Source organism: Vanacampus margaritifer, chromosome 13 (assembly GCF_051991255.1).
Source record: "Vanacampus margaritifer isolate UIUO_Vmar chromosome 13, RoL_Vmar_1.0, whole genome shotgun sequence".
NCBI lineage: Eukaryota > Metazoa > Chordata > Actinopteri > Syngnathiformes > Syngnathidae > Vanacampus > Vanacampus margaritifer.
The window spans coordinates 23,662,505-23,690,499 of NC_135444.1; the positions used below are offsets into that span (position 1 = coordinate 23,662,505).

At 43.1% G+C, this 27,995-nt stretch overlaps 1 protein-coding gene across 2 annotated transcripts; it reads right to left on the reverse strand.

Annotated features, from left to right (window-relative positions):
* Positions 1-151: 151 nt before the first annotated feature.
* Positions 152-27,988, reverse strand: adcy1a (adenylate cyclase 1a). Of its 2 annotated transcripts, XM_077583359.1 has the most exons (20): positions 26,879-27,982; positions 23,408-23,557; positions 21,557-21,675; positions 18,769-18,880; positions 16,338-16,465; positions 15,753-15,911; positions 15,481-15,622; positions 14,576-14,731; positions 13,985-14,179; positions 12,800-12,897; positions 12,627-12,711; positions 11,743-11,832; positions 11,365-11,639; positions 10,146-10,272; positions 9,130-9,246; positions 8,150-8,296; positions 7,138-7,236; positions 6,218-6,332; positions 4,976-5,100; positions 152-3,979 (listed from the first exon to the last, which is right to left on the reverse strand). In XM_077583359.1, the coding sequence occupies exons 1-20, from the start codon at positions 27,497-27,499 to the stop codon at positions 3,650-3,652; spliced, it is 3,390 nt and encodes a 1,129-aa protein (XP_077439485.1). In that variant the 5' UTR covers positions 27,500-27,982; the 3' UTR covers positions 152-3,649. The 2 variants fall into 2 exon arrangements, with proteins under 2 accessions (XP_077439485.1, XP_077439486.1); XM_077583360.1 differs by lacking the exon at positions 4,976-5,100 and having other exon boundaries at positions 3,791-3,979; positions 26,879-27,988.
* Positions 27,989-27,995: the final 7 nt, after the last annotated feature.

The following is a 27,995-nucleotide window of genomic DNA, read 5'->3' on the forward strand; positions in this document are numbered from 1 at the left end:
GTCATGTTTTGCAATGCAAAAGAAGGACGTCACGTCAGAAAAATGGGACGGACGCTGAAGTGTTGCTCCAAAGGTCGTCTACTGTTTTCCTCCTGGCTTACGTAACGCCGTCGTTTGCGTTTGGCGGAGAAAGTGGAGCTCGCCCACGACGCAATCTCCTCCTGCTTTATTGTCATCGTCACAATAATTCAATATCATTCAAGTGCAAACACGGATACAAAATGTTGTCAGTTTTTCCGATTCACATAAAACATCTCAATATTTAAAAGAAGAATCCAGAATTTCGTTCTGAAAAAGACTACCATGTACAATAGCGAGAAATACGACAATTGCATCAAGTATGAAAATAACCATTTTACAGGAACATATTGTACATAACGACCCCCACCAACTCCAAATGATTGTATAAAAGTCATCGTTTTTACAAACATAAGCAAGCAATTTGAGCTATCAAATAGCCAGTCAAGCAATTTCAGTATCATAAATCACAACATCATCCCACTCCGGTCATGTGTCCACATGACTTCTTTTTTTCTCTCTCTCCATTTGAGACGATATAAAAACACTGCTCAGTAACAGCGGGAAAAAAAGAAAAAAGTCAATTCAGGCATTCAACAAAGAAAATCCACAGTTACTGCAGTCACGCATTCTTTGTGCTTACAGCTCAACACAAACGCTTTTGATATGTTTCTGAAAAATGGGTTGGCACGTTAGAAACCAAGCGAAGGAACCCCCGCACGTCACGTCCTGAAATATTGTCCAAAAGTTTGCTTGTAATTTGTACACCGAGCTTTTGAAGAAGACACAAGTCAAGAAAGCGCCTTACATTCAAGAGGACCGCTACCAGTAGAGCACATGCATACCATAATATAGTGAACCCGTGTGTCTGCTACTCCACGTGGGTTCGGGTTCCATTAACGCATGCACAAAATACCAACGGCTCCGGGAAGCGCACACGCCACCACATTTGAGGAGATGTTGCTGATAGTCTTGACAAAACTTTTCAATCTTAAATTGAAAGTCAATCAAAGCAGGGGTTTTGGGAGCTACGGCCCGCTGAATTTTCTGTAAAAAAGGGGTGTGGCCACCTCCCTTTGAACCTTTGTATCTGGATCGAACTTGACAAAATACGTTGTTGGAAAGGGAATTCGGGCATTCGAGATATGCAATCATCAAATTGTTTTTTTTATGAAATGTGATCTCTCGCATTCTCTAAAACATAAAAATTGCAGACGTATATCTTTTTTTGTTTTTTGTTTAGCAAAAATAAGAAGTCAGTAAAAAAGGTGCCACCGTTTGGCTTTATTCCCTCGTGCTAGCTAGCTAGCTAGCTAGCTCCCTAACAGGTAAACAAGCACCCAGGGAGCTAACTAGGGAGCTAGCTAGTTAGCTAGCTAGCACCTGGGGCTAAAGCCAAACAGTGGCAGGGTTTGGACTTTCTGGACCCGAATTTGCCACCTCTGAGAAACAACCGATGGAGATGGCAGACAGCGACACGACGTGTCAACAACAACGAAGCGACAAGGACTGAACGGAAGCAGCAGGGAAGCAACTGATGAGACAGCGAGAGACACCTGGACAAGTCGCACGTGGCTGAGGGAGCTGATTGCATGACACAAGGGACCAGGATGAGCAGCACAGGTGGACACGATCAAACTTGACGAGACATTGACGAAGGGAGCCAAAATCCGAAACAAACGAAACAAAACTCAGATCATGACGCTGACTCGTGAATCTTCATTATTGAATTCCCGTTGCAACAATATCTGTTTTGTGGAGCTTGAGCAGGATATCCAGAGATAAAAGTTCGATGGCCACGCCCCTTTTTGCAGGAATGTCCAACTTTGGTGGACTGTAATTCCGATCAAAATGTTCAGGTTTTTGTATTGTTTGACATGGAACCACCCAACGGTTAGCGTATTAGCATGCGATCCAACAAAATAATCTGAATTTGTATTCATGAGGAAGACATACAAGTTTTGGTGACTCCTCATAAACACCAGTTTTATTTTGCATATGAAAGCAGATTTTAGAGTGTAAAAATAGTAGATTTATATTAGAACAATAAAATATAAATACACTGATTATTTTTTTCCTTTTTGTTCTAATTCCTTTCGTACGACGGCGTATTAGGGCCATACATAAATATATATATATTTAGAGATTTGTAAATATAGAGATTTTTTTGTAATATTCCCAGAAAGAAAAAAAAACGCAAATTTGCCACTTTCTAAAGTAGCAAATTTGCGACTTTAGAAAGTGGCAAATTTGTGAGAAAAAAAAAGTGTAAATTTGCCACTTTATAAAGTGGCACATTTGCAAGAAGGCTATGCTACGTGTATTTCTTGCAAATCTTCCACTTTATAAACTCACAAATTTGCAACTTTAGAAAGTAGCAAATTTGTGAGGCAAAACTCGTAAATTTGCGAGTTCCTTAAGTGGCAGATTTATAGCTATGCTATATGTATACGTTTCTAAGAAAATCTGCCACATTATAAACTCGCAAATTTGTCACGCTATAAAACTTGCAATTTTCCGAGTTTTTTCTCTCACAAATTTGCCACTTAATAAACTGGCAAATTTGTCACATTATAAACCAAAATTTTTCTTGGAATATTACGTCCTAATACGTGGCCCGAATACGCCGTCGTACGTTAGGAATGAGTCACACTTACATGATAGAGAAAATTGTCTTTCCAAGTCATGCTTCAACTCCACAGAGAAAAACAGACCTGTGTGGCTAACTACGCACATTCTATGAGCTAAATGGACCACCGGATCCAAAGAGGATCCGGCCGGCCCGGCTACAGCATGCAAAGGTGAATATGTTGTTATTGGTACACAAACCGTTTTATTGCTACACTTTGACGAGGAAGAATCTGGAAGTCAAGCGTGACAGGCAAACAAACAGCAACATGACCGGAATGCAGCAGTGGCTTCATGCACTTATCTGAGCATCTCAGCCCCCCCCCCCCAAAAAAAAAACAACCCAAGTTGACCTTACGTGCCATCCGAGGTTTACGACGGAGAGGCCTCAAGCCGACGCCACAATGATTAAAAGGCCATGCCCTGTTGCATTTTGGCAAGTTTATAGCATAATTACACATTTGGCTCCATCGACTTGGAAAGATATACTGCCTCTCATATATTGTCAGCAACGCGCCAGCAATAAATTTGTCTGCTGTATAATATGGAGGACATCTGTAAAAGTCAACGTCAAGTCATTCGAAGCAGTCGACACTAAGGCAACATCACTCATTTGGTTTGGTACTGTGAAAAGAACGGGTCGGCTCATGTAGTTAAAGGAATTTGCAACCAAGAGCCTCGCGTGCTACACTTTTGACTTAATTTTGCTGGATACACTTAAGAGCTTCCACTGAAACCCCTTTTGACCATAGAGCCTTCTGTATCCGGGTCATGACACCCTTGGTGTCAACCAACAAAAACGACTCAAGCATGGGCAAAGTGGTGGTGGGGGGGGTTCCAATCCAGGCTGCCTATGATAAGTCCTGATGCAGGCTCAAGTCCAGACCTCCCGTTGGCCCAACCGACAGGAGCAGTAGTACCTCCTCCTCTGCTTCTCTCTGCTTTGCTGGCTCCGCCCTCATTTTTGTACTACCTTCAACCGTCCCCCGAGAGATAGCGGACGTCACACAAGTGCGGTGGGGACAGATGGCAGGTACCTAGTGGTGCTGGCGGAGGTCGTTGGTTTAGCCACGCCGGGGCTCGGAGTCCGGACTGTGGCATAGGTGGTCACCGTGGGGGCGGGGCTTAACCTGGTGCACACGTGGCCTTGGCCCACGGTGCTCAAGCGCTGCTCCGTGTTACGGCGCTGCTGAAGGGATTGAGACAGACTGCAGTTTTGCCGCCGCTCTTCCAGGAAGTAAGTCAGCATCTGACCTTTGCCCTTTACACTGACTTGGCCCCGGCAAACGAACTTATAGTGGTTTGCGATGACACGGTAGACATCTTCTGTCACCTTAAGAAGAAATACAGAAATGTTGAAAGAATTCCTCGGAAAACATTGTCATGATGGATCTGACAGATACCATCTTTTTGACTGAGTCAAATGAGGTTCATTTCAAGTATGTATTGTAGCGTCCGTTCAAAACCAAAAAGTTTTCTCAAGGCACTTTGAGTTTGGAGCAGGTCTCCAACTTCATTCCTCACGCATGTAAGAAAAGTCAACCAAAATAGAACGGACACATTCTCTTGAAGTATTCCTCATAGCCAAGGTCCCCGAATATGAACATGCATGGATAATAAGCATCCATTTTTTTCTGCAAGGCTCCAGGGCCGGATGGTTTCTGCTTGAATTTCTTTGAAGGATTCATGTGTGCGGTTCTCATTCTCAGCTGACTTCAACCCTATTGAGAATCGTTGAAGCATATCCAAAACCTCTGGGAGGCTTTTCTGACATCCTGCAAAGTATTCAAGCACAAACTCTCCAAAAAGTTCCGTTTATGTAAGAATTTGAAATATGGTGAATACGCACGATCATACGTTGGAACGTAACTTGACCTCTTAAGATGTTTTTTGATCGAAATCACCTGTGATTTCTGTAAATATGACAAACAGTAATGAGATAAAAAAACGACCACATAAGTTAGAGAAACTAGAGACGGAGGTTGTAAGCACAGGAGACGGGAAACGTTTGACTTTAGAAGCGGGCGTGTTGGAAGAACCAAGAGGAGAAAATGCATTTCAGTCCATCGGTGTGACGGTTTGGAATCAACTTGAAAGTGATGAGCTCAAACGTTGTCCAAGTGTGAGTCCGTTCAGGAAAAAGGATCAGACGGATTCTTTTCGTGTGACGGGATGAAAATACGGGATAACTCAAACAAGTATTTTTCACGGTGCGCGCGGTGCGGGTTTGGGTGGCGTAGGTGTTATAACGTTTAAAAACATTGATTTACAGGAATCGGGATCATCATCATCATTATTGGTATTTAATGAATACTCGAGTATGGGGTACCTGTATTTTCCCTTGTACTCCAGTACTGTCCATTCTGCTCGCTACATTGACCGTGTTTCCCCAAATATCGTACTGAGGTCGTCTGGCCCCAATGACGCCGGCTACTACGGGGCCCACATTGATTCCTGAGCACAAACAAAAAAAAAAAAACCTGTCATGTGTCGTCTATGTAAGATCTACAGTACAGTAAACCACATAAGAAATGAGCAGATTGTTCTGGTGTGTTCTATAACAAAACGACTAATGCTGCATTCGAGGAAGGTGGGAAGTCGGACATTTCCAACTTGGAGGGAAAACGAGGACCCCGATTTCACCGACCGGTTTAAATCCGACATCGCTTGACAACGGCGCACCCCGTGGAGACTCCGACCGTGAATAGCAAAACATCATTGACACCATTATAACCATATTTGTCTATTTATTTATTCTAACATTAATTTAGCTATTCATAAAAAGTAACTTTATGTAACCCAACGTGAGTTTGACAAACTATGCTTGCGAACAATAAACAATTCATTGGAATCCGTCATCTTTATCGTTTACATTCGCCTCGAACACTTTGAGGTTGGAACTGGGAGAATCCAAGTGGGATGTATCCGACGTCCCGCGTTCCTCGAATGCAGCATTAGTGAGCAAAACCTCGACGTCAGCCACGTGAGGATACGAGACGCTTCTTGGATGTTTTTTAGTTGGTGTAAATAGCACAACATCATTTGCATATACAGTATTTGCGCGTGTGGGCGTTCTGACGGGAATTTAGTCATGAACAGAGAAAAGAGTAGAAGCTCTCGAACAGACCCCTGTGGAACCCCAACATGGCAGTCTAAAAAAAGAGTGAAAAGAGGGGAAAAAAGAAAACTGTCTCCATTTTTGCTGGCTTTTGGTGTTTGCATGGTCAGGAAATCCAGTCATTTGCAAGAAAAAAATGTTTTTCGGTTCACACACGCACGAGGTGTCTCTTTTTTTGGAAGCGTACAGTCTGGAGACAGGATGACAGTGTGTACACTGTGTGCTGCTACGCTGCGACTCAACAAGTGCTCCTGTCGCAGGCTCCCTACAGGATACTCGGCACAATGGAACCCACAACCGCAGGTCCTCTTGTGACGAGTTTCCTGGACGGAACCGGCTCTCTCTGATGCATTTCCTAGCAAAGCTGCCGGCAATTAGTGTCAAAAGCGTTCCGTGCAATAGGTCAGCGTTTACGCTGGTGTGTGTGTGTGTGTGTGTGTGTGTTTCACTCACCTACTCTAAGGACAAAGTCATTATAAGACTGATAGTTGATTGCATCCAGGACATCGAACATCTCAATGGCGAAATCTGCTACCGTGCATAGATGTGAAGTGAGGGAATTCTTTGCCTGAAAAACATGAAATGCACGCAGATCAAACACACACATTCAAAATAACTAGACGTGTCAGGCGATTACATTTTTTAATCGTAATTAATCGCATGACTTCAATAGTTAACTCATGATTAATCACAAACTTTATATCTGTTCTAAATGTACAATAAAATGTACAAATTTTTCCCTAAGTTTTCAAACTCTTGTTAACATAAAAGTGGAAAAAAGTTACACTAGTAAAAATATGGCTGCATTTTTTGGTTAATAATACAGTAATTGCATAATCATCAAATTGAGTTAAAATTACAAACTGTTAACTGTAATTAAAAAAAAAAAGAAAGAAAAAAAAAGTGTGATATTGATTTGTGTTGAGGTCATTTTTCTGCCACTAGATTGCACAATTGCATTTGTAAGACATTGGTGACAGCTCAGTGCATTTTTTTTCATATTATGAGCTATTGAATCTTTAACATGAAGTAATTTGTGAAATTCTGCACATTTTTAAAATTGTAAAATGCAATTAACCCAGTCTCCACAAATATCTGCATTATCATTGAATTTATTACTGCTAAATTTGGACGTGGCCGTGTTTGCTGCGTTGCCGACTGGAATTCTTCTCAGTACAGGCTTTCCAAGTAAGGGGCGCTCATTAATTAGTGGCGTTAAAAAATGAGTGACAATAAAAAAAACTTTCAATTCATTTAAAATTAACGCACTCATTTTGACAATGCTAAAAATAACACACCCAAAAACCTCATACAGCATGACTTGGCTATTGTGAAGATAACAAACATCTAAAGAGTCGATTCCGAATGCGTACCTTTGAGCCAGTTGTCGGGACGAGCCCCACAGCAGCCATGTACGTACTGCCAATAGTCTTGATTTTCTCAATATCCCGGTAACACTCTTTATCCATCAGCTAAAAAAGACAGACGGGGAAATGATTAACAGCACAAAATATAACTCTTGCTTATTAACTAATTCACTGTCAGCCATTTTCACTGAAGCAACCCCCTTCACTCCCGGCTGTTTTACTGGATTTTGACGGATTTTGCAAGGCCCACAGAATATTGTGTTCTATGGCTATAAAAACCTGGAACCTACCCCCCCCCCCAAACCCCCCAAAAAAGTTAAGCGTATTTTCTTTCATCAGGAAAAAAAAAGTATATTTATCTAATTAGCATTAGAATACAGCTAAGTTTCCTTATTATTCACAAATCTGTTTAAAACAGTGGGGAAAAAAGCTTTTTTTGCAACATGGCCCTGGTTGATCTCTTATACTCTGCTGCCAACTGCTGGCCGTTTTTTGCAATAACGAAACAACTGCTTTAAGCATCCTCTTCAGGTCAGAGGCTGCATCAACGCCTTCTCTGTGCTCTAGCATAAAAAAAAAACACATAACGTATAAATAACGTAAAAATACGTTTTTGGGACCATGGCAATATTTAAAATAGAACGTTTTGATATGTTTTTGGGAGCACATGAGTTAACGTGAACAAAAGCTTTAAATTGCAACAATAGCACACAGTTGACATCTCTTATTTTCTCTCGTCCCAGAGACCGAAGTTTCTGGGAATGTTTTCAAAAACATTCAAATGTTATGGTAATTACGTGAGCAGCAGAACATAAAGCGTTCGGGTTGATGGTGTGTGCTTATACCTCTATCTATTCAAAATGGTGTCCCTCAGGGGTCCCTACTGGGTCCCATTTTATTGGCCATTTACATGTTGTAAATTGTTCAGCGTCATCTTTAGCAAGAAGATGTTGCAATGTGCCGCTATTGCTATTCAGAAAAATCTGAACGCGAATTCAAGGTCAAATCATGTTTTCACCTCATCAAAGTCAGCGATGATCTCGTTGAGCAGCCTCAGACACTCGACGCCCATGTTGTTTCCATCCAACTCGATGTAGAAGTCATTGAAGTTGGCAATGGAAGCAAACAGGACTCCAACCTGAGCGTAGGACTGGTAGTACAAGTCCTGATGGGGTTTCATACAAACAGTTCCAAAATCAGCCATTTTGTGACAGTCGGGCACCATTTCAAGTACGACGACACCTTCTGTGTTTTGAATCGATTTTGGGAAATTGTTTGCTGTTTACGACTCGATTACTGTCGAAATGACTCAACAGAATTAGAAAAAAGTGTGACGGATGCATTTAGTCTTGTATTTTCAATCTGTACTCCTCAAATGTGTGAAAAATGATCCATTTTGGCAAAGCATGACGTCAATCATTTTTCATTGTTCGAAATATGGAAAAAGATGCGCCGTGAAGGATATGCGTCAGAGTTTGCTGACGGCTGAGTGCCATCCTCCCAAATGTTTCCAAATGTTTCCAAGTCACAGTTGCTGCCATGTGAATACAGTGCACGCTTGAACTTTGACCCAGAGGAAGAAGAGGAAGCCCTTTTTTTTCTGAAAGGGACACCGCGGTGCGTGCCGGAAACTTCCTTCCTGACTCACAATCTGAGCCTCAGGAGGTCCGCCTTTTTCTGATGCATGCTGGCGCTATCTTAAACTTGACAACTTTAATGAAGCCCACAAAAAAATTAACAATAGAGGGTAAATGCCGCTTAATTGTCGGAAGGGGGACGCCATTTTTCATCAGTGCGACCTGAGAGCTACTTCTTGAGTCATAATTATGCAAAGAGCTACCAGTTTGATTTGGTTGCTTTTCCATCTGTGATGACTGTAATCCATCACTGTCGCTCACTAATCACCACATATGTGAGCATCAAGCGAGCTTTTGTGAGTGCGAGCTTTTGTGCGAAGGGAACCTTTGAGCCTGCCTGAACACGTCTGACGATGCTCACCATGTTCCTGGGGTTGGACATGAGGAAGTGCTGAGCCACGTGTGCTGGCAGCAGGTTGAACAGGATCCTCTTGTTGTCCAGTTTCACCTTCTCCATGTCGTCTCGCTCCTCTTCTGCCTGCCCACCAGCAACCGTCACACACACGACACAAGTGTGGGGGGGGGGGGGGGGGCGAAATCATGTCTCGTTGGAACTGAGCTTTCGTAGTAATTGCGTGTTCTTTTCACTAGGGGGAGCTGAGGAGTTACTTTTCATGTCATCAAGCGCAGTCCTTCTCATTTCCCACACAATTGTGAACACGCAGAACTCATTATAGAATTGCATTAAGCATTTTTTTTTTTATGTGTGCATAATAACTTCACATCAATAAATTTAAAACATTTCATCAACTCTTTGATAAGCAGTGCTATTCACTTCACCCCTGCAAATGTCAGTGAAAAATTCAAGGGCATTTTTATTTCCAAGCAGAACTTTAGTATGAAAAAAAGAAAGAAAGAAAAAAAAGTGGGCATTAAAGTCTAATGAGTATTCACAGATGTTTATAACATAAGTGTACTAATACATATCACATATGGCATTTGGTAGATTATTTGAAACATATTCCCACTAATCCAGCATATTGGCATTACATAAAATACCCTGAAACTTTTCCTACATCATCATGTTCACCCCCAATTTTTTTTAATAATAATAATTGTAATTTATATATATATATAATAATTAGAAAATACTTTATTTTTATTTGATTAATTTATTTATTTAATTTCATAATAATAATAATAATTATTATTATTTGGTTGTATTTTATTTTTATTTTTATTTAATTTTACCTTATGTTGTTTTTAACTGTTGTTGTAAGGTGACCTTGAGTGTCCAGAAATGCGCCTATAAATAAAATGTATTATTATTATTATAATTATTATTACAAAAATAAATTCAAGGTGCGATAAAAAAAAAATGTTGTAACATAATATATCATAATATTTGGAGTTGCTGACCAGACGTAGCGCACACACCTGAGTTGCCCACAGGTAGTCGAGACGCAGCTTGAGGTCGAGCTGCCTGGAGTGGAGAGCCAGCGCTCCCGAGAAGAGCAAGACCGCCAACACGGGATCAGAACCGCGAGTGTGCAGAAAGCCAGCGCTGAAAGACAAGAGCAGCAACAATACTGTGGTATACCATCCATTTCATAAAGCACTTGTCCTCAGGTGTGCCGGCTTACAACCTGGCTAATTAGCTACTTAGCTGATTAGCTAACTGAATCAGCTAATAAAAAATACTTATTTATTTCCAAATCCATACTATGGTCCATCCTAAGAGCATATTCTAGGGCTGTTTTCCCCCCTCCCCCTTTTATGGTTTCCTTTTTTTTTCATCTGAGATTTAGAGCACCGTTTTGGGTGAACCGTCAGGCTTCCCGTTCTATCTCCTGTTGGGTCTCTTGGATGTGTTGTATTTTTTATTGTATTTGTTTTGCTCCTCGTGGCGCAATGTCAATAAAGCTACCATGATTCCGATGAACAAAGTTGAATATAAAATTGAAACCGTTTTTACATTTTAAAACAGGGAACCGAATTGCCGTGGGCTGAAAAACGACAAGATGTGTGATGCAGGAAGCGGCTTCATCATTTGTAGAACTCTCGCTGCACTTCCACATGTTTCCGATCTATCGCATGTCAACGGGTCAGTAATTTTTCTCTTAAATGCTACTTAAAATTTTGCTCGTACAGTTCTTAAAGGTCTTATTTATGATTGCAGCAGTTGACCATGGAATAACTTCACCAAACTATATTGACGACGGAAGCTTTATTTATTTATGTATCTATTTATTTATTTTTGTATTTATTTGTTCATTTATGTATTTATTTATGTATTTTTTTGTTTATTTTTGTATCTATTTATTTATTTTTCTATTCATTGTTTTATCTATTTATGAATTTTTCTATTTTTTTTAGTTAGTTAGTATTTATTTATTTATTTATTCTTCAATGCATTTAACAAAAAAAAATTTTTTTGAATTTATTGATTTATTTTTCTATTCATTTATTAGTTTATTATCAAACTACAGTATGTTTGATCCACTTTCTAAACCTTCATTGAAATATAATGAGACTATTTTCAACTGCTAATCCATAGAATGAAAACGCAAAGAAGGATCATTTGATGACAGACGTACGTACGTACGTACGTATATCCACCGTTTTGAAACCGACAGCCAATGGCGCTTTTTCTTACCCGACAGCGTGACGATAGCCAGCGGTCTCCATGACGACGGTGTAGGTGACAGACAGGAGGAGGAGCAGCAGGATTTTTGGCAGCGAAGACACTCGGAGGTAGGGGACGATGGTGAGCGTGCCGGCTAAGCAGGACAAGAGCGCGTACGCCAGGCTCGGACCCGCGCCGTCTGCAGATGTGACGTTCGGGGCTCCGACGCCGAACGTGTCTGCGGGAGGATCCTGCACAGAGTTGTTGCTTCTGACTTGAACTGGACCCCAGGGAATAAATCCTACCTGCAAACATTTGACAGAGACAGCAGCAAAAAAGTTGAGTCGGGCCGCGGACTCGACTTTTTGCCGATGCTTGATTTCAGAATGAGCGACTTGCGCGACTCACCATGCACGCCTGCGTGACGGAATACGAAAGCAGGACAAGGAAGACGCACACGACTGTTCGTATCTGGATGGTCAGGCAGCCCGGTTGGCACTGAGCGCAAAAGAAAGAAAAAGTACCACGGAAGAGGATTAAGGCCAGTGGAGAGAAAAAAAAGATGTTGGCAGGATGCTGACTTTCATCTCAGAATTCGGATTTTTTTTTAATCTTAAAAAAAGTCCGAATTCTGAGATTAAACTTTTTTTTTTCTCTCTCTCTTCATTGGCCCTAATCCTCTTTCGTAGAAAGGAGTTGACAATTGAAAAAGCAAAAGTGTTGACGTCTTCTGCCCTATTTTTGCTACAAGCGGACGTTCTAAAGGGAACTTCATTGAGAGGAACGTCATTATTGTAAAATGAGAGTTTAGCCCCGCTGGAGGCTTCATCAACACAAACAGCTCAGTTTAATGGGATCCAATAAGACAAGATGAATACCGGGTACAAAATAACAATAAAATAAAAACTAGTTATGAGATACTTAATTGAATGCGCGGTTTTGACGGAAACATTTTTTTCATTAGTACATGAACACCTTAGCTGTTCATAATGCAAACGCCCGCAAGCCTCTGGCCAACGGTTTGCAGTCTGGATTCGGGTTCGAATTTCTCGCCGCCCGTCTGCGGCTGTGACGTCATGTGCGCTTTTGCGTACGTGGAGAAGGGAAAACGCAGTTTCCTTTTTTGGCCACAGGTGGCAGTAGCGATTTGAAATTCCATTTTCTGCATTCAGTTTGAACGCGATCGAAGGCCAAGTTTTACTCTCACCTCTTCCGATTGGGAATGAGCTGGAATATGCAAATTGGAATGAAGGAAATGGAATCTTGGTCAAAGTTTTGTAAGAATTTCCTACCTGAACACTGCTGAGATGGAGGTACATGACGCAGGCCACGTGGAAACAAACACACAACACCAACAGGAGCAAAACCAACATCCCCCTGTCGGACAAACAGCAACATCCCACTTTTGTCATTAAATGCAGGGGCAACATTTTGACGATATGCAAGTATCAAGTGAGAAACGTACTGTGGAATCATTAACAGATAGATGAGGCCAAAAAAAGCCGCCAGGATCAACGAGACAATCACTGCGCCGATGAAATGATCGTCGCACGTCTGGTTGTACTGAAAAAAAAAAGGACGGAAGAGAGAAACACACGCCAGGAAGAATTCATTCATCTTTTTCAGATCCGATACAACAAATATATCAGATAAAGTATTTAAAAAACGTATTTATACGTTTTTTGGGTTTGAATGAGTTAAAGGTAGCACTAAGGAACTTTTCAACCTTAATAAAATATTTTCATAACTCTTCTGATGAAGCATCCACTTAAAACTAGTTAAACGGTACCTTTGCCATGGCCTGAGGGGGTTTGTATCATTTTTACTGGCACGGCGCAACTTTGAGGAGGATGGTACGAACACTGGCGCACACAAAAAAATAAAAAATATGCTGACTGCTTGATGGCATACGTCACTTCCCCCTTTACACATTTGAATGTCGACACACACACACAAACTCACAATGCGCTTGTCCTCATGAGAAATGTGGTCTTCCTTCAGTCATAACATTACTGCTTTTGTCCATATGGCGGCGACATAATCAACATAAACTGAAAGTTCAGTGTGCCTCGTTTTAGTTATTTTAATGAGCTGATTTTGTTCTCTTTTACTTTGCCAATGTCTTCGGTAGTTCTGTTGATGCTTGTAGATGTTGCACGTTGAATTGCACTGCCTTGCTAAAGACGGCAATAACATTTGAAAATGCCAAAATAAAGACCAGATTGAATGCAATTTTCTTTTCCCTTTCAAGTACGTTTGTAAGCCCCCCAAAAAAGGCGCGACGTGTGTCATTTGTTGCTCTGTGGCTTCTACCCACGCACACGCAAGAAGGAGATCACGTGTGCTTCCGAGACGTTCCCAAATCATTATCTGCAACCCCTCCTGAGAGGGTGGGTGGATTACTCAAACACACACACACACACACACACACAAAGATGTCACAGGCTGCACGCGTGGGTGCAAGGGAGAAAAAGGAAACAAATTAGCGCGGTGTATGTGGTGAAAAAAAAATAGGGAGGGGTCGAGTGGACCTTGGAATGGGGAAAGTACAGTATAAGTTGATTCCAGAGCTGTCAAAATGAATCCGTTCATCGACAATTAATCTATTATCATATTAATATTTTGTGTGTGTGTGTGCGTGCGTCCTCACCCTGCGCTCCCTGTCTGTGTTGCGAAAGACCAACGTGACGGAATTGAGATCGGATGCCCCCGATTCAGTCTGGCGGGCTTCGATGAGACGTCCGATGTAGCGGTTGACTCGTGTCGCCGGCGAGTGCTGGACGGTGGCAGCTGAGAAAGACGTCCGACTCCTTAACTTCTCCGACGCCGTCCTCAAAGCTCGCCGCTGTCACGCGACACACACGCGAACGCAATCATTATGTCCTTCGATCAAAAGGGGCTGGACTGATACAAAAAAAAAGAAATCAGCTCTGGCATTTTTGACTTAGGCAGCCCAACTAACATGTAGTTCTGCCACGGATGTTTATTGACATTTATTGATGTTTCAGTTTGCTATCTATATTCAAAATGGATCCCTCTAATTTGTTGCCCAGTCTTTTGGGGTCAAATGTGGGAAAATAATATGCACAAAGCCATGCATCTGCCCCAAAAAGAGGCGGGCCCACCGGGCATCGTCCCTCCACACCAGATGGCCAGTCCAGCCCTGATCAAAGGTATGCCCAAAATAGTTTCTCAATCTGATCTTGGAGACGTGAACGTTGCGGAGCAGATGCGGCCTCACCTTGTCGTCATCCTCGCAGGTCATGACATTTGAGAAGGGGATCTCGGCCTTGAACATCTTCCTGCAGTGCATGAGCTGCACAAGCAGGTAGCAAACCGTCTTGAACTTCATCCTCTTGGCTGGTTTGATGTCGGACAGAATTAATCCAGGAAAGATCTGCAAAAGTCAAAGCCAGTTAGAGACCTTCCCAAATATTAGCCTGAAAACATTTGGTCAGTTTTACAAATCACTATTGAGCATGCCTACACTATTAGAACAAAATGGAAATATATCAGGGGTGTAACAAAAAACGGAAAATCTTTTGCGTGTCCATTGAATACAATCGTTCCACTTTTGTGGCTTCGCGGATTTTTTTAGTGCAATTTTGCATGCTTTTTTTAATTATTTTTTTTTACTATTGCTTGCTTGACTTCCCCAGAATAATAAAATAACATGAAATGAACATTCCGTATACAATACAAAAAAAAAAACAACGAACCTAGAAAACACTAAACAGCCCTGGAGCACATTTTCCTCATTATTATTTATTCCTCCCCTTTTTAACTGTAACCTTGTTAATAATCATCTGTAACATCTGGCACATCTAAAGGTCACGCCTTGCTAGCTTTAGCATGAATTTCAAATGTGGCAATGGAAGAAGAAAATGTAAAGCATAAACGTCAACTGCGAGCAAATGTGTCGTGGTTTTGCTGTAAACGGCGACGTTCAAATGCGTGCGCGTGCGTGTGCGTGCGTGTACCGCGCACGTGTTCAGATGATAGCCAGATAGTGCGCGCCAGCTTATCACATGGCCCGCCTCCCCCTCCGCACCAGAGGATCAACTATTACACCACTGACAGATGTGTCACCTATCCAGCTGTGCGCTGGCAAGAAAAAGGGATCAAATGTGTGTGCGTGAAGCGTACTTTGCGTCTGTGCGACGGCACGATGAAAAACGTCTCGATGTCGTGCTTCTGAAGGAAGGCGTGTCTCTTGTGGCCAAAGCCGGGTTCCACCTCGTAGTCGCCGTTCAGACACTCCAGGGTGGTCCTTGTGATGTGAACCTTACTGAGAAAGGGGGAAGACCTTCATAATCACGGGATTGCTTTGGTTGCCCAAATAAACATTTGCTCGTCTCGATTAGGTACGCGGCTTCCGGCGTTCTGTCCGTTGCATTTCCGCCGCAGTCGGTACTGACCCGGGCAGTCCTCCGGCCTCCATCACGTTGGCCAGCGTGACATCGTTCGACCAGACGTCGTACTGCCACTTCCTGAGGCCCAGCACGCCGCACAGCACTCGGCCCGTGTGGAGGCCCACGCGCATGTTCAAGTCCACCTCTGTTGCCTCCACCACTGACCTGTGAGGAAAAAGGGTTGTGTCGAGACATGAATTCCTGAATTCGACTTTTGTATTCTGATATTTACGCACGTTAATCTTTGGCGGAGCTTAGAATTAATGCTATGAAAGATTTATTGCGGTTTGCTGGTGTCTGCTGTACCTTAAAATATAGATGGAATACATTTAGACATCTTGCCAATAAAGTGGACCCTTGCAAGTTGAACACAATCCAACTTGTGATTTATTCAGCTGTCAAATTAATTACACTTGCCAACAGCAAAAAAACAAAAAATTCGGTGGTGGGGCTAACAAAAGTCTAGTGTGACCCATGACCTTTGTGAAGAGAAGTAAAACAGAACATGGATGGATGGACAGATGTATGGATGGATGCAGTAAGAGGGGTCGAAGGTGAGGCGTGTGCGTCCTCCACGTTTGTGCGACTCACGCTATGGTGTCAATCATGTCCAGGCCCATCTCAACACAGCAGTGGGCGTGGTCGGCCTTGGGTTGGGTCAGTCCTGATACGCAGTAATAACAGTCGCCCAGGATCTTGATTCGCCGGCAGTGATTCTCCTTTTGACAGAGACGTGACACAAACATTTGCGAGTCCCGTTAACCCGATAATGTGTTAAAATCTCAAACGTTATCCTCAAGCCGCGCATAGAAACATTTCTAATCCTGCCAATGGCATACTTACTCCTCGGAGAAAAACTAACACAATTCAACAAGAACGAAATCAGTCGGAACGTGGATACGAAAATGGCAACTTCAAGTGAAAACGTTCTCATTTCAACAGCTGCAAATACATTCGCACTGTACGTCATGAACTTCAACTTGACTCCAAGCGACATTCAATTTGACAGTTGAGAGACGCAATCGGCATACAAAAGCGTCGCGGCTCATGAATATCAGCGTGTGTGCGTGCGCGTGCGCGTGCGCGTGTAGTTGAGGCCAACTGTAATTGCTCCAACATGCTCTTGAAGTAGAATCCCACCCACCCGTTCCCACATGGATCAACTGTGACGCAGTGCACATTTTGCACAAACGCAGTCACATTACACACACACACACACAAGCTACAACATGATGGTGGGGGGATGGGGGGGGGGTTATGCAAAACAGATGATTGCATAAACATCAGTTGGAGAAAAAAAGTTAGAACAGGAGCTAAAGAATGAATGACAGCGTGCAACGTCATCACTTAAAAGAGCCGAAAAAACGGAAGGGAAAACACAAACAACGATAGAAGCAAAGATGAGAAGAGCGGAGTGCTGTGCTCGACCAACAGGTGGGCAACTGGGCATGGGTTCGACGAAAGAAAACGGAAAGATATCTTGAAATGCTTCCCAAAATCGAACAATGTTTGTCAATTTGCTCCCGCTGCAAACGGGGAGTTCAATCAGTCGATTGATGACGCCTCCCCGTAATCAATAATGAGGCTTAAAAGGTCGGGATTGTTGTTGTTGAGATGATTTCTGCAGCGGGAGAATTCCGTCGGCGTGGTCACGCCATCAGCGTTCGCTCACGCGTCGTTCGGTCTCACGTCACGTCTGTCGCAATCCGCGTGTCATTCGTTCTGTCGTTTCTCCAAACAAAACGAGAAGTAAAAAAAAAAAAAAAAAAAAGGGGGCCGTCCATTCACTCGGCTGTCTTGACCTTCATCACCCCTTCCTTTATTTCAGTCGCGCCACCCTCGGGCTGCTGGATCAATATTTTGCGCAGCATATCAAATGAGCTCCAACATTCAATAATACATTTGGTTTGCTTTTTCGTGCAGGCAGAAAGACGGAGCTCGCCAACTATTTGGAGGAATTTCATCATGCGATCATTTTGACTGTAACACAAATTTGTGTCGTTTACACAGTAAGAACGTATCATTGGTTCACGGATCTGTTTATCAATGAGACATTTGACCTCAACACACTTCTTTGTATCAGATTGTGGCCATTTTTTGGGGGGGTCAATGGATGAGAGATTCTGGCTTGTCATTTCCTTTCCGGTCAAACGCGGATGTCGGCATTTTTTTTTTTTACAAGCTCAACGTGTTCTAGTTTTGCTGTGACAAAAAAACAACAACAAAAAAAACACACATTTCCAATGGGAGACCGGTCTGGACATGGACTGCTGGCGAACCAGTTCAGTACTCGCGCTCATGTGGCTTGGCATCGTTTTTGCTGAGCTAAGCGTAGAAAAAGACGTTTCTTGGACGTCAATCCAAAACCTTTCGTACTTTTCACGTTCACAGACGTGCAAGTTCCGCATGCTATGGGCGTGAATACGCCCAAGTACCGTCACAGATACTCACTTTTCAACTTTGCACTGATAACAACCCGGGTGGTCCAAAGGACACACGACGTACATGATTTCCAAAAACAATTAGAAATGTGGACTCGTCAGACCACAGCACACTTTTCCACTTTGCATCAGTCTAACTTCATGTCAGAAGCTGTATCAAAACCTTAAACATATAAATACGTTTTTGGGAGTGCAGGACAAAGTATAAAAAACGTATTTATACGTTTTTGGGTTTGAATGAGTTAATGTAATGCCACCTGATTGATTGAAGGTTGCGAGCATTCAATGTTGGAAACATTGTTATCAAACTGTTTGCTCATGCGGTTATTCACAAATTGTTGAACATTGTTTCCTTTTTGCATGCGAACAACTGAGCCTTTTAAGGCTTTTCCTTTTATACCCAATCATGACCATCGCCCGTTGCCAATGAACCTGTTCACTTGTGCAATGTTCCAAGCAGGAACCAAATTCAAAACGGAAACAAAAAAACAACACAGTTCATCAATTCCTTCATCTTTCACAGTATTGCAATCATATGACTGAATTGATTATGGCAGAGGGGGAAAAAGTGATCTACTCACTGTGGCAAGTTCATCAAACTTCCCAAAGAGCTCATTGAGCAACTTGACCAATTCCTGCGCGGTGCACTGAGAAGCCAGGCTGGTGAAACCCACGATATCTGCAAACAATATGCTGTCAGGACAAAACGGAAAAAGAAAGGTTCAAATGTCAGATGGAAATATCGTTTCTTGTGCTCCACATTTCAAACAAACAAAAGAGGACGTTGAGAAAACAAAAGTGGTCAAACTGGCCAGACATGAACGATGTGAGTGAAGCAGAACTTGATAAGTGAACGCACCTCATTGCTCAGCGCCACTAAATCAATTTGAGCTTCGAACAGGAAGCTGCTGGCAAACTGATTGAGTCAACGTCAGGAAGGTGACGAAAGCCACTTAGCCTCAATTTCATTTCCTCAGAGACATCTGGCGACGGCAACAAAACAAGACATCGTGGGGATGATGGGCTCTTGATGGAGCACGTTTTTTTCCCTTTTTTTTTTGGGGACAAGCTGGGATGTTTTGCTACTCGTTCCACGTTGTTGTTGTTGTTTTTTGCTGACAATGCAGTAGGTCAGTGATCCTCACCAGGCAGATGGACTCGTGAGAATACTTGTTTTTTAATCTCACAAATCCTTTTTTGCCAGGTTTCACTGATACTCGTGTAAACACGCAGAAAATGTAAACACAGACAAACAAAAAGAAAATGGCCGACTCCAGAAGTCATACAGCATTATGATTGTTCTCCCTACTGGCTTTAATGGGAGCATCGGCCGCTTATCAAGCTAATCCTGCAATGCACGTCGAGTATTTTGAGGACCACAATCCTCTAACATCCTTGACAAAATGTCGCGCCTCAGGAAGATTCTCAAGATCAGCTGGGAAGAACAAACATCAGTGAGACGCAAGCATTGAAGCTGACGTTAGCCAAAAACAACTTAGGGGGCCATCTTGTTCGGATGCCGCATCAACGCCAGAGGTGGCAAATCCAGTTTCAAAAAGTAAAAACCCTGCCACGGTTTGGCTGTAGCCCCGGGTGCTAGCTAGCTAGCTCACTAGCTAGCTCCCCGGGTACTCGGTTATCTGCTAGGAAGCTAGCTAGCTAACACAAGGGGCTGAAGCCAAACTGTGGCAGGGTTTTTACTTTCTGGACCTGGATTTGACACATCTGATCAACGCTTACCTTCTAAAGACCTTCTAAAGATGAACATTAAGAAATGTAACATTGATGGGATACATAAAGGCAGAAATGGCAAATCCAGTTCCAGAAAGTAAAAACCCTGCCACGGTTTGGCTTTAGCCCCAGGTGCTAGCTAGCTAACCTAGCTAGCTCCTATGGTGCTCGTTTACCTGCTAGGGAGATAGCTAGCTAGCACCAAGGGCTAAAGCCTGCTGGTTTGATACTTGGCTTCTGTTGCTCCTGATGCTGCTTCATTGGGGTCTGTTCAGAGGTGGCAAATCCAGTTCCAGAAAGTAAAAACCCTGCCACGGTTTGGCTTTAGCCCCTGGTGCAAGCTAGATAGCTCCCTAGCTAACTCTAATGGTGCTCGTTTACCTGCTAGGGAGATAGCGAGCTAGCGCCAGGAGCTAAAGTCAAACTGTGGCAGGGTTTTTACTTTCTTGACCTGGATTTGCTACCTCTGTATAAAGACGAGGTCAGATCAGGGAGATACCAAGCAGCTGTGATATAAACCAGATTTTTTTTTTTAAACGCTATCCCACGTTTGTAGCAGCTTCCAGGTGGCAGAAACCTCTCTGCACAGCAATGCCAGGGCGTTAGAAGAGCCTCTACTATGAGCGAGTTGAAACGGAGCAGACAGGCTGAAAAAAAGAAAGAACGAGCAAAGCCATAGTGGAAAAGGATGGTCTCTTGACAGGAGTGCTGTTGACATTCGAGCTCGGCCTCCACTCCCACATTCAGTGGCTCTCTTATTCTCTTGTTGGGATATAATCAAGGTCAGGCCGAGCTCGCTCTCTCGCTCTCTCTCTCTCTCGCTCTCTCACACACAATAATACTCCTTTCATTCCAGGCTCAAGTTGCCAATTGAGTAAAGCTGCTGAAATTCACACGCATTGGGACTACAAACAATGACCTCTTTTTAAGGCTCATTTTCTCTGTTGCAGTTCAAGAACTGAAACTCGTATCATGGAAAGGAATGGCGTCAAATTAAATGCAATGGAATCAAATGTATCGCCGAGTACAGAGCAACCAAACTCACTCAGCAGTTGCATTTTGTCCAAGAGACATAAAAAAAAAAAAACATTGACCAATAGAGGGAGACAGAACGGAAAGCCTGACGGCTCTCCGAACAGCGCCACAAATCCCTCCAAGTCCTTAAAGGTACATACTTGCCAACTGTGCGCCTTTTGGTCAAGTTTTTAATCCATCTGTGTTTCGTCATAGCAGCTAGCTAGCGCTAAGATCATCGGCGAGGGTTCGCGACTCCGGCCCAGTGTCAAAATTGGACAGACCACAAGGCAACATCCAAGTAAAAACAAAGGGTGTTGATACGCTGCTTTCATTTCACTTCATTGACTGACCGCTAACAGTTTCATGTGTTGCGGGCCTAATAATAATCGTCACCATTTGAAAGTTGCATTTTCGGCGATTTTGCTTTGGTGCAATCTGTGGTAATCAACGTCAGCTGTGGCAAACACAACACATTTGCTGGGTGGGCAAACCTGCGTCACTTTCTTATCTTAATTGGTCGACTTCTATTTTTGACTTTGGCGTCCCGGGAGGCGACGTTGTGATTCAAAACACACGCCGGTCCCCTTTCTTTCTGTCCGCAGTTGTCATGACGCCAAATACCTGACATTGTCGTGACGTTGAATGTAGATCTTGTGAAAAATCCTCTCGGGGGGCTTCAGAAAGTCCTCCTTCATCTCCATGGCAACATTCCTGGGCAGGAGACTCATTAGCAGACGCTCCTGAGGAGAGACGGGCAAATTTTCTTTTGCGTGTATTTTCTGCAGCCAAATCAACAACGTTCATTGTTTTCATGAAACCAGGAAAAGTGACGTGACGTAGTTGACATATTTGCTGATCTAATTATAAAGTCATATTATATCTGTTCTGGATAATTATGCGGTCACAGAACATGAAGTGCACGGTCAGGGTAACTTAATTATGGTCAATACAATTAATTTGGATATTTCGGGACGCAAACCTCAATCAGCTGCAGTCACCACAACAAAATGTATAAAAGTGGGATGAAAACATATTTTTGTCTCCACTGTTGATCCTTCGCATGTTTCAAAAGTCACATGCGCATAAAAGCCATTATTACATAACCGTCTCAGCAACTTTTAGATGAATATCATTTTGAGCCTTTGATACCATTCTGAGCCTGCGTGGAAATGAAATTCATACGTGGCCGTGACATTTGTTTTTAAATATCCACTGCAAAAAGAACAGTAGAAATGTTAAGAAGACAACATAGTCAAATAAGAAAACGATTACTTTAAATAAGCAAAATTATCTGCCGAAAGAACAACAACGTTTTACTTAAATTTACTGTAAGAGTTTGTAAAATAAGAAAATAACACTATGTCCATATCAACCACAGCGGTCTTGAAAATTCTATTTTTAGACTCAAAACAGATAATATTGACTTTTTAAAAGCTGTAATAAAGAGAACTATTTTCTTCAAATAAATACGTTTTTTTTTTTTACGCCTGGATAAGATTTCAGCTTTTTGCAGTGAAGGTAAAAGTGTATGTTTTTTTAGGAAAAATAACTGTCTGTTAAATAATGTGTCATTCATGTCCGTGATGATGACTGCATGTCAACTTATGGCCACTTGAAGTCATTTTTTTGGTGGGATAAATGCCAATTTTCCCCTCATCACTGCATTTGCTATTCCACAACGCAAGTCATATCCAGCACTAAAGTTGAATGTCACGAGATTCATCTCCATGACAACGACGTCCACTCGCTCGTCCAGCCGATCGTGACTGTTTGCGTTGGAATTGCATTTCCTTTTTCAGCAGGTAGAAGATAAAAAAAAATGTCCGTCTGATGGCTGTTTTTTTTTTTGTTTTTGTTTTTGTGAGCCCGTTTTTGGTCTGTCGGCTTGCGCTTGATGGATCCCAATCGGCTCCGGTGTGTTTTCTTTCACCCAGATCAACTGTGACCTTTCCTCAAGTGCGGAGGCCATGAAAGCAATCTGCTTGCGTAATTAGCTGCCAGGAGGGAGCCTGTTCCTGCGCGGGAAAAATATCATCACGTCACCTGAAAAGCGCGCCATCTATGGCTGCTTGTGCTGCCGTGGAACGTATAGTATGGCGCAAAAATAAATCAATACATGGATGGATTCATTCTCGACAGTTTAACGTGGGTGTTTTTGGACACCTGTCGAGCGGCAACGCTGGCAAAGAGTGTTAAAAGTTGCCTGCTTATTGAAATTGTGTGCAAGGAGGAGGGTGCGGAATTTGCAGTGCGAGTGAGCGCATATGCCACAGTAATTGTTCTTTCCTTAAATAGCTGCTGTCATAGTTACCGCCTTCCTGTAGGAAGGTTGTTAGAATGCATTTGCACCGCAAACCTTAAAAAAAAGAAGAAGAAAAACAAAAAGACAAGGCAGAATGTTTGCAAGTGTTGGCTTGATTTGCACTCAGTCGGCTGCTGTCGTCGTGTTTGTGTGTTTTTTGCACACCTCACCTGTTTCTCGTTCTCGTCCTCCAGTCTCAGTCGCTCCTCGATGCAGTTGCGGGCCTGCAGGAAGACTTTCCTCTGCGTGCGCTCTGTCAGGATCCGCACAAACACCCCCAACAGGTTGACGCTGCTGAAAAGCACCGCATTGGCCGCCAACTTGGTACAAAAGAGAGCAGACGAAGGAAACAAAGATGGATGGCTGCACGGTTGGGGAAAGGGGAGCCTACTTCTGTTTCGTAGGGTAAAAGATACACAAATTGAACCTGTATGGACGGCAGGGAGAGGCAAATGGTGGGCCTTTTTTATATATAAAAAAAAAAAAATCGTAACTTTTATTTTATTTTTAATTGTCATTACAAAAAAAATGGGTGGATTTTTAAATCATTTTAAAATAAAATTTGCATTGTTTTTTAGGGTGATGGGAATTCATTATTTTTTTTGTTAAAACTGTCATTACAACAATTTGGGTGGATTTTTAAGGGGGGATTTAATTTATTTATTTATTTTTTTTTAGAAAAAAACATTTTAAAAAAGTGCATTGTTTTTCAGGGTAGCAAGGAACATGTTTCCTCTATATACAGTGGACAACCAAATGCTTGTTCCCTGAATTAAAAAAAAAAAAAGTGCAATAATTGAACCTTTGTTTTTTTATGGAAATGTTGACTGACATTTTTTTGTAGAATTTTTGGGGTTGACATTTCCTCCCCTTACTGCATTTCAATGGTCAACCATTTATACACTTTTTTTCCCACCCGCAAATAGTGCAGTTCCACTGTATAGTTTTAAGTTGTGATAACATGATTCACCACTAGATGGCAAACATTGCTTAGTTGTGCTTGCACCAGGTCTTTACACCTCAATGTGAGTAGGGATATTCATTTTTTTGCGAACTCGGAATGACATGCGGGACAAGCATAGTAACTTAATAGTATTAAAATGTTGTGTGAGTGTCCAAAATGTCCAAAATGTCCAAAAGAAGTGTTTGCACTTCATTTTGGTTTGCACCGTTCTAGAATGGCCATTTCCATGCACGGGAGCCATTTGCACTGGAGATCAAATGAAATTAAAATCACAGAAGGCCTTTTTTGGTATTGTTCAACCCTTCCTTGTTGACGCATGCATCTTGTACACATGCATTAAGAAACGTATTAAGGAAAAATGAGATTGCATGTTGTCAATATTTAAGGTAACATTTTTGGAAGTGTGTGGTCCTACAATAGAACTGATGAAAAATGGTGGCCCCTTCCCTGCCATACGGGTTCTCAATCGATATCAAAATCAAGTGTACACCAGCTCTATGTTTAAGGGTCGCACCCTACTGTATCCCCCCCCCCCCTTTTTATTTAAATGAGAGTGTACACGTTTGGCAGTTGAGATGTCCATGTGTGTGTGTGTGCTTTTTCAAGGGCAACAGATGACAACAGCAGGCGGCTTGAGGAGCAAAGTGGCGTATAGTGAAAGCGCTGGCAGGCAAAGAGCACCATTGATTACGGATCAAAGTCTATTGATTCTGCAGCAGGACACTTGATTTCAAGGAGGAAGCGCCTTGTTTTAAAAAAAAAAAAAAAAAGAGGGTCAAAAGTGAACGAGAATACTCTTCCAAAGTTAACCTCGACTGTCGGCCAACAACAAGCGTGTCGTCTTTGAACATGATCGCTACTAGTACAGCAGGAGCAGGATTGTTGCTGTTGCTGTTGCTGTTGCTGTTGTTATTCCCCAGTTGGGACCGCAAAGCCTCATCGTCTTCGCATTTCATAGATTGAATAAGCCCCTTCTTGTGTGCTGGTAATGGCGGGCAATTAGACGGGTTAACGGATTAACCACACGATTCTCGCAGAGATCTCGAGCTGCTAAATGCTGTCATGCAAACAGCTAGCGAGTGCAATTCAAAAGTCATCCAACCCATTCGCCATCAATCGGCTCGCCTGAAAGGACCGAAGCCAATCAAGCGCCACAAAAAGTGCCTTGTTTTGATTCAATTTTAAACAAGTAATAATGCGCTATTACAGATGGATGCAGTTGGACACGACGCAGCAGTGCCAAAATAAAACAACGTGCGTCTGTGCAGGCTTAAATTCTGTGCAGGATTGACTCAATCCGAGTTCGATTTCATCTACACAGGAGTGTGTAAAATTAACACTTGCCAGAGTTACTATTTGAGTGTCTAGTGTTAATTTTCTATAAGTAAATGCCGAGCTAAACCGTGTTTGGAGGGAGAGTTGATTTTTTCGACCACAGTTGAGTAAATGATCAACACTGCAGAGAGTCATGTTTACACTCCCATGTTATTTAACCCGCAGTGTTAAATTGTATTAACACTCTGCAGTGTTAGCCAGTGTTAAATTTTTACTCCGTTTTGAGTGAATTTTATACTAAAATGTTATCACGATGGAAAGAGATACTTTCACACAAATTCTGATAATGACCAAATATCCTTGGACGCAGTGTTAAATTTAACTCTTTAAGTGTTGAATTACGACTTAAGAACATTTGCTGTAAGCCACTTTTGCTGCATACAAAATGCTGTACAAAGTGTTTTGTGAGGTTGTCTTCTTGTGTGAAGCATTTTTTTTTCGTTCTTTTTTTTTTTTTTTTACAAACACAAGCCCTAAACTGTTGATAAAACAAACAACTAGATCTTGGAATGACACGAAGCTACTTCCTGCCTCCTGGCCAGGTGCCTTTGAGCAAGGCACGCATGTCATTTAGTTGATCTGTATAGAGTATTATATTGCCATTTTTAGGTGAAGGTGACTTTCTGTATATACTGGAAATGCATTTTCCAAAAGTGTACATTGGAACCAAACACTTTTAAGTCATCATTGTTGCACAAACAGGCTGTTTGTCGTTTTAATTTTTTAAGGCATTCTTGAGTGACTGCCCTCTTATGTAAATAGATTTATGTCTCAAATACAGAAAATTGAGATCACATGATTGCGTCCTTATGAAAATGTTGTTTCGCTTTAAGAGGTTTGAAATTATTATGATGACATTTCTGAAGCATTTTAGATTGACTTTGACTGGAAACGTAATTAGTAGTTGTTGTTTTCAATGTTGTATAGGCCTTTTTATTTTTTATTTTTTTTACTGCAGCTCATCTTGGCCAGCAGGTCGCTTTCAATGTGCTAAACTTGATGAAAGGTTTCATTTAAAATCGCCGGATTGCTCATGAAGCACATGCCGAGATACTAAAGATCCGCATGTCATCAACAATTTGCTTTCAGCACCGCAAGCCGGACAGCTCCACAAACGAATACGACTTCACGAACAATTGCTTTCTATCGAATCTCAGAGCAGCAACAGCAAGCGCTTGCTTGCCTAAAATCTGCTTCCCCATCACGGCGGGAGCCTCCGGGTGACGGCGGGAGCCTCCGGGTGACAGCGATCGCACTCGTGCGTGCATCGCAGCGTCGTGTGGAGCGAACGGCAACATCGCTTGGGCCACATGCACGTGCGCGCGGGCGTGCGGGCACCTACCGGTCTCCACAGCTCCCGCGTCCTCCCGGTGATGGACGTGGAGATGACAATAAAGTGCGACGTGGCCAGCATGCCGCCGAACAGCACCGCCAGCAGCGTCCGCACCGGCAGCAGCATGTAAGCCACCAGCGTGACCAGCATGAGCTGCCACACGCCTTGCTCGGGCGCGGGGGCCCCCGCCGCCTCGGCCGAACCCAGGGCCAGCGGGAAGGGGCAGCAGAGCAGCGCGAAGGTGAAGCTGAAGAGCAGCGCCAGCTTGGCCGTTTGCTGCAGCTGCGTCACCTGCAGGTATTTGACGTTGGTGACGATGAAGAGCGAGAGGAAGACCACGCAGTGCACCGGGTTGGAGCCCTTGGAGAGGCTGAGCCGCGGGTTGGACAGCAGCTCCACCAGCGACAGCGACGACGCGGCCACGATCAGCACCGCCAGCGCCTTCAGGGTGGCCGTCTGCTCCAGATTCAGGTTGTAGTTCTGGAACAGAGCCTCCAGCTCGTGGCTGCCGAACTGGTCCTCGCACGCGATGGCGTCCAGCGGCGCGCCGGCCGGGCAGCGACCCCCCCTCCGCGGCCGCCGCCGCTGCCGCCGCCGGCTCTTGACGCTTTGGAATGGCATCGCGTCCATGATGGGGCCATTCACGAAGCGGGGACGGCGCGCGGACGACGCTTCAACTTTGGGCTCGCGCTCGGCTCGCGCCTGCACGATTTGGACGCCCCCGGCGCGACTTCACGGCGCCGTGGGAAAGTGTGATGGGGGTGGGGGCGCGTGCACGCCCCGTCCACAGGTTGACGAGATTTGGTGTTGTCACACAACTCAACCTCTCTCTCTCTCTCTCTCTCTCGCAGTCTTCCTTCATCTAAAATCATCATCCTTCAGCCTTCTTCCCTCTCGCTCTTCTCCTTCCCTCTATTCTCTCTCTCACATGTCGTTGATCACATGAGACAGAAAGGGTTAATAGTGTGTTCTGACAAAAAAGCACTGTCAGAAATGCGTCTAAGTTTGCATATGGTGACAATCAAAACACCCTGCAAACGGTCATAAACATGACATTCCCCTTTTTTTTTAATCCTGCTTATGGAGGACCGCATTATTACTGAGCTTTCCTCTAGAACGGGCTTGG

Bases quoted from the DNA above. Each gene is read 5' to 3' on its own strand.
- adcy1a (XM_077583359.1), bottom strand. From the start codon at position 27,499: ATGGACGCGATGCCATTCCAAAGCGTCAAGAGCCGGCGGCGGCAGCGG. The intron at 12,898-13,984 runs GTGAGGACGCAC...TTTTTTTTTCAG, and splicing joins ACACAGACAGGGAGCGCAGG to TACAACCAGACGTGCGACGA. The intron at 11,640-11,742 runs GTGAGTCGCGCA...AAATGTTTGCAG, and splicing joins CCGTCACGCAGGCGTGCATG to GTAGGATTTATTCCCTGGGG.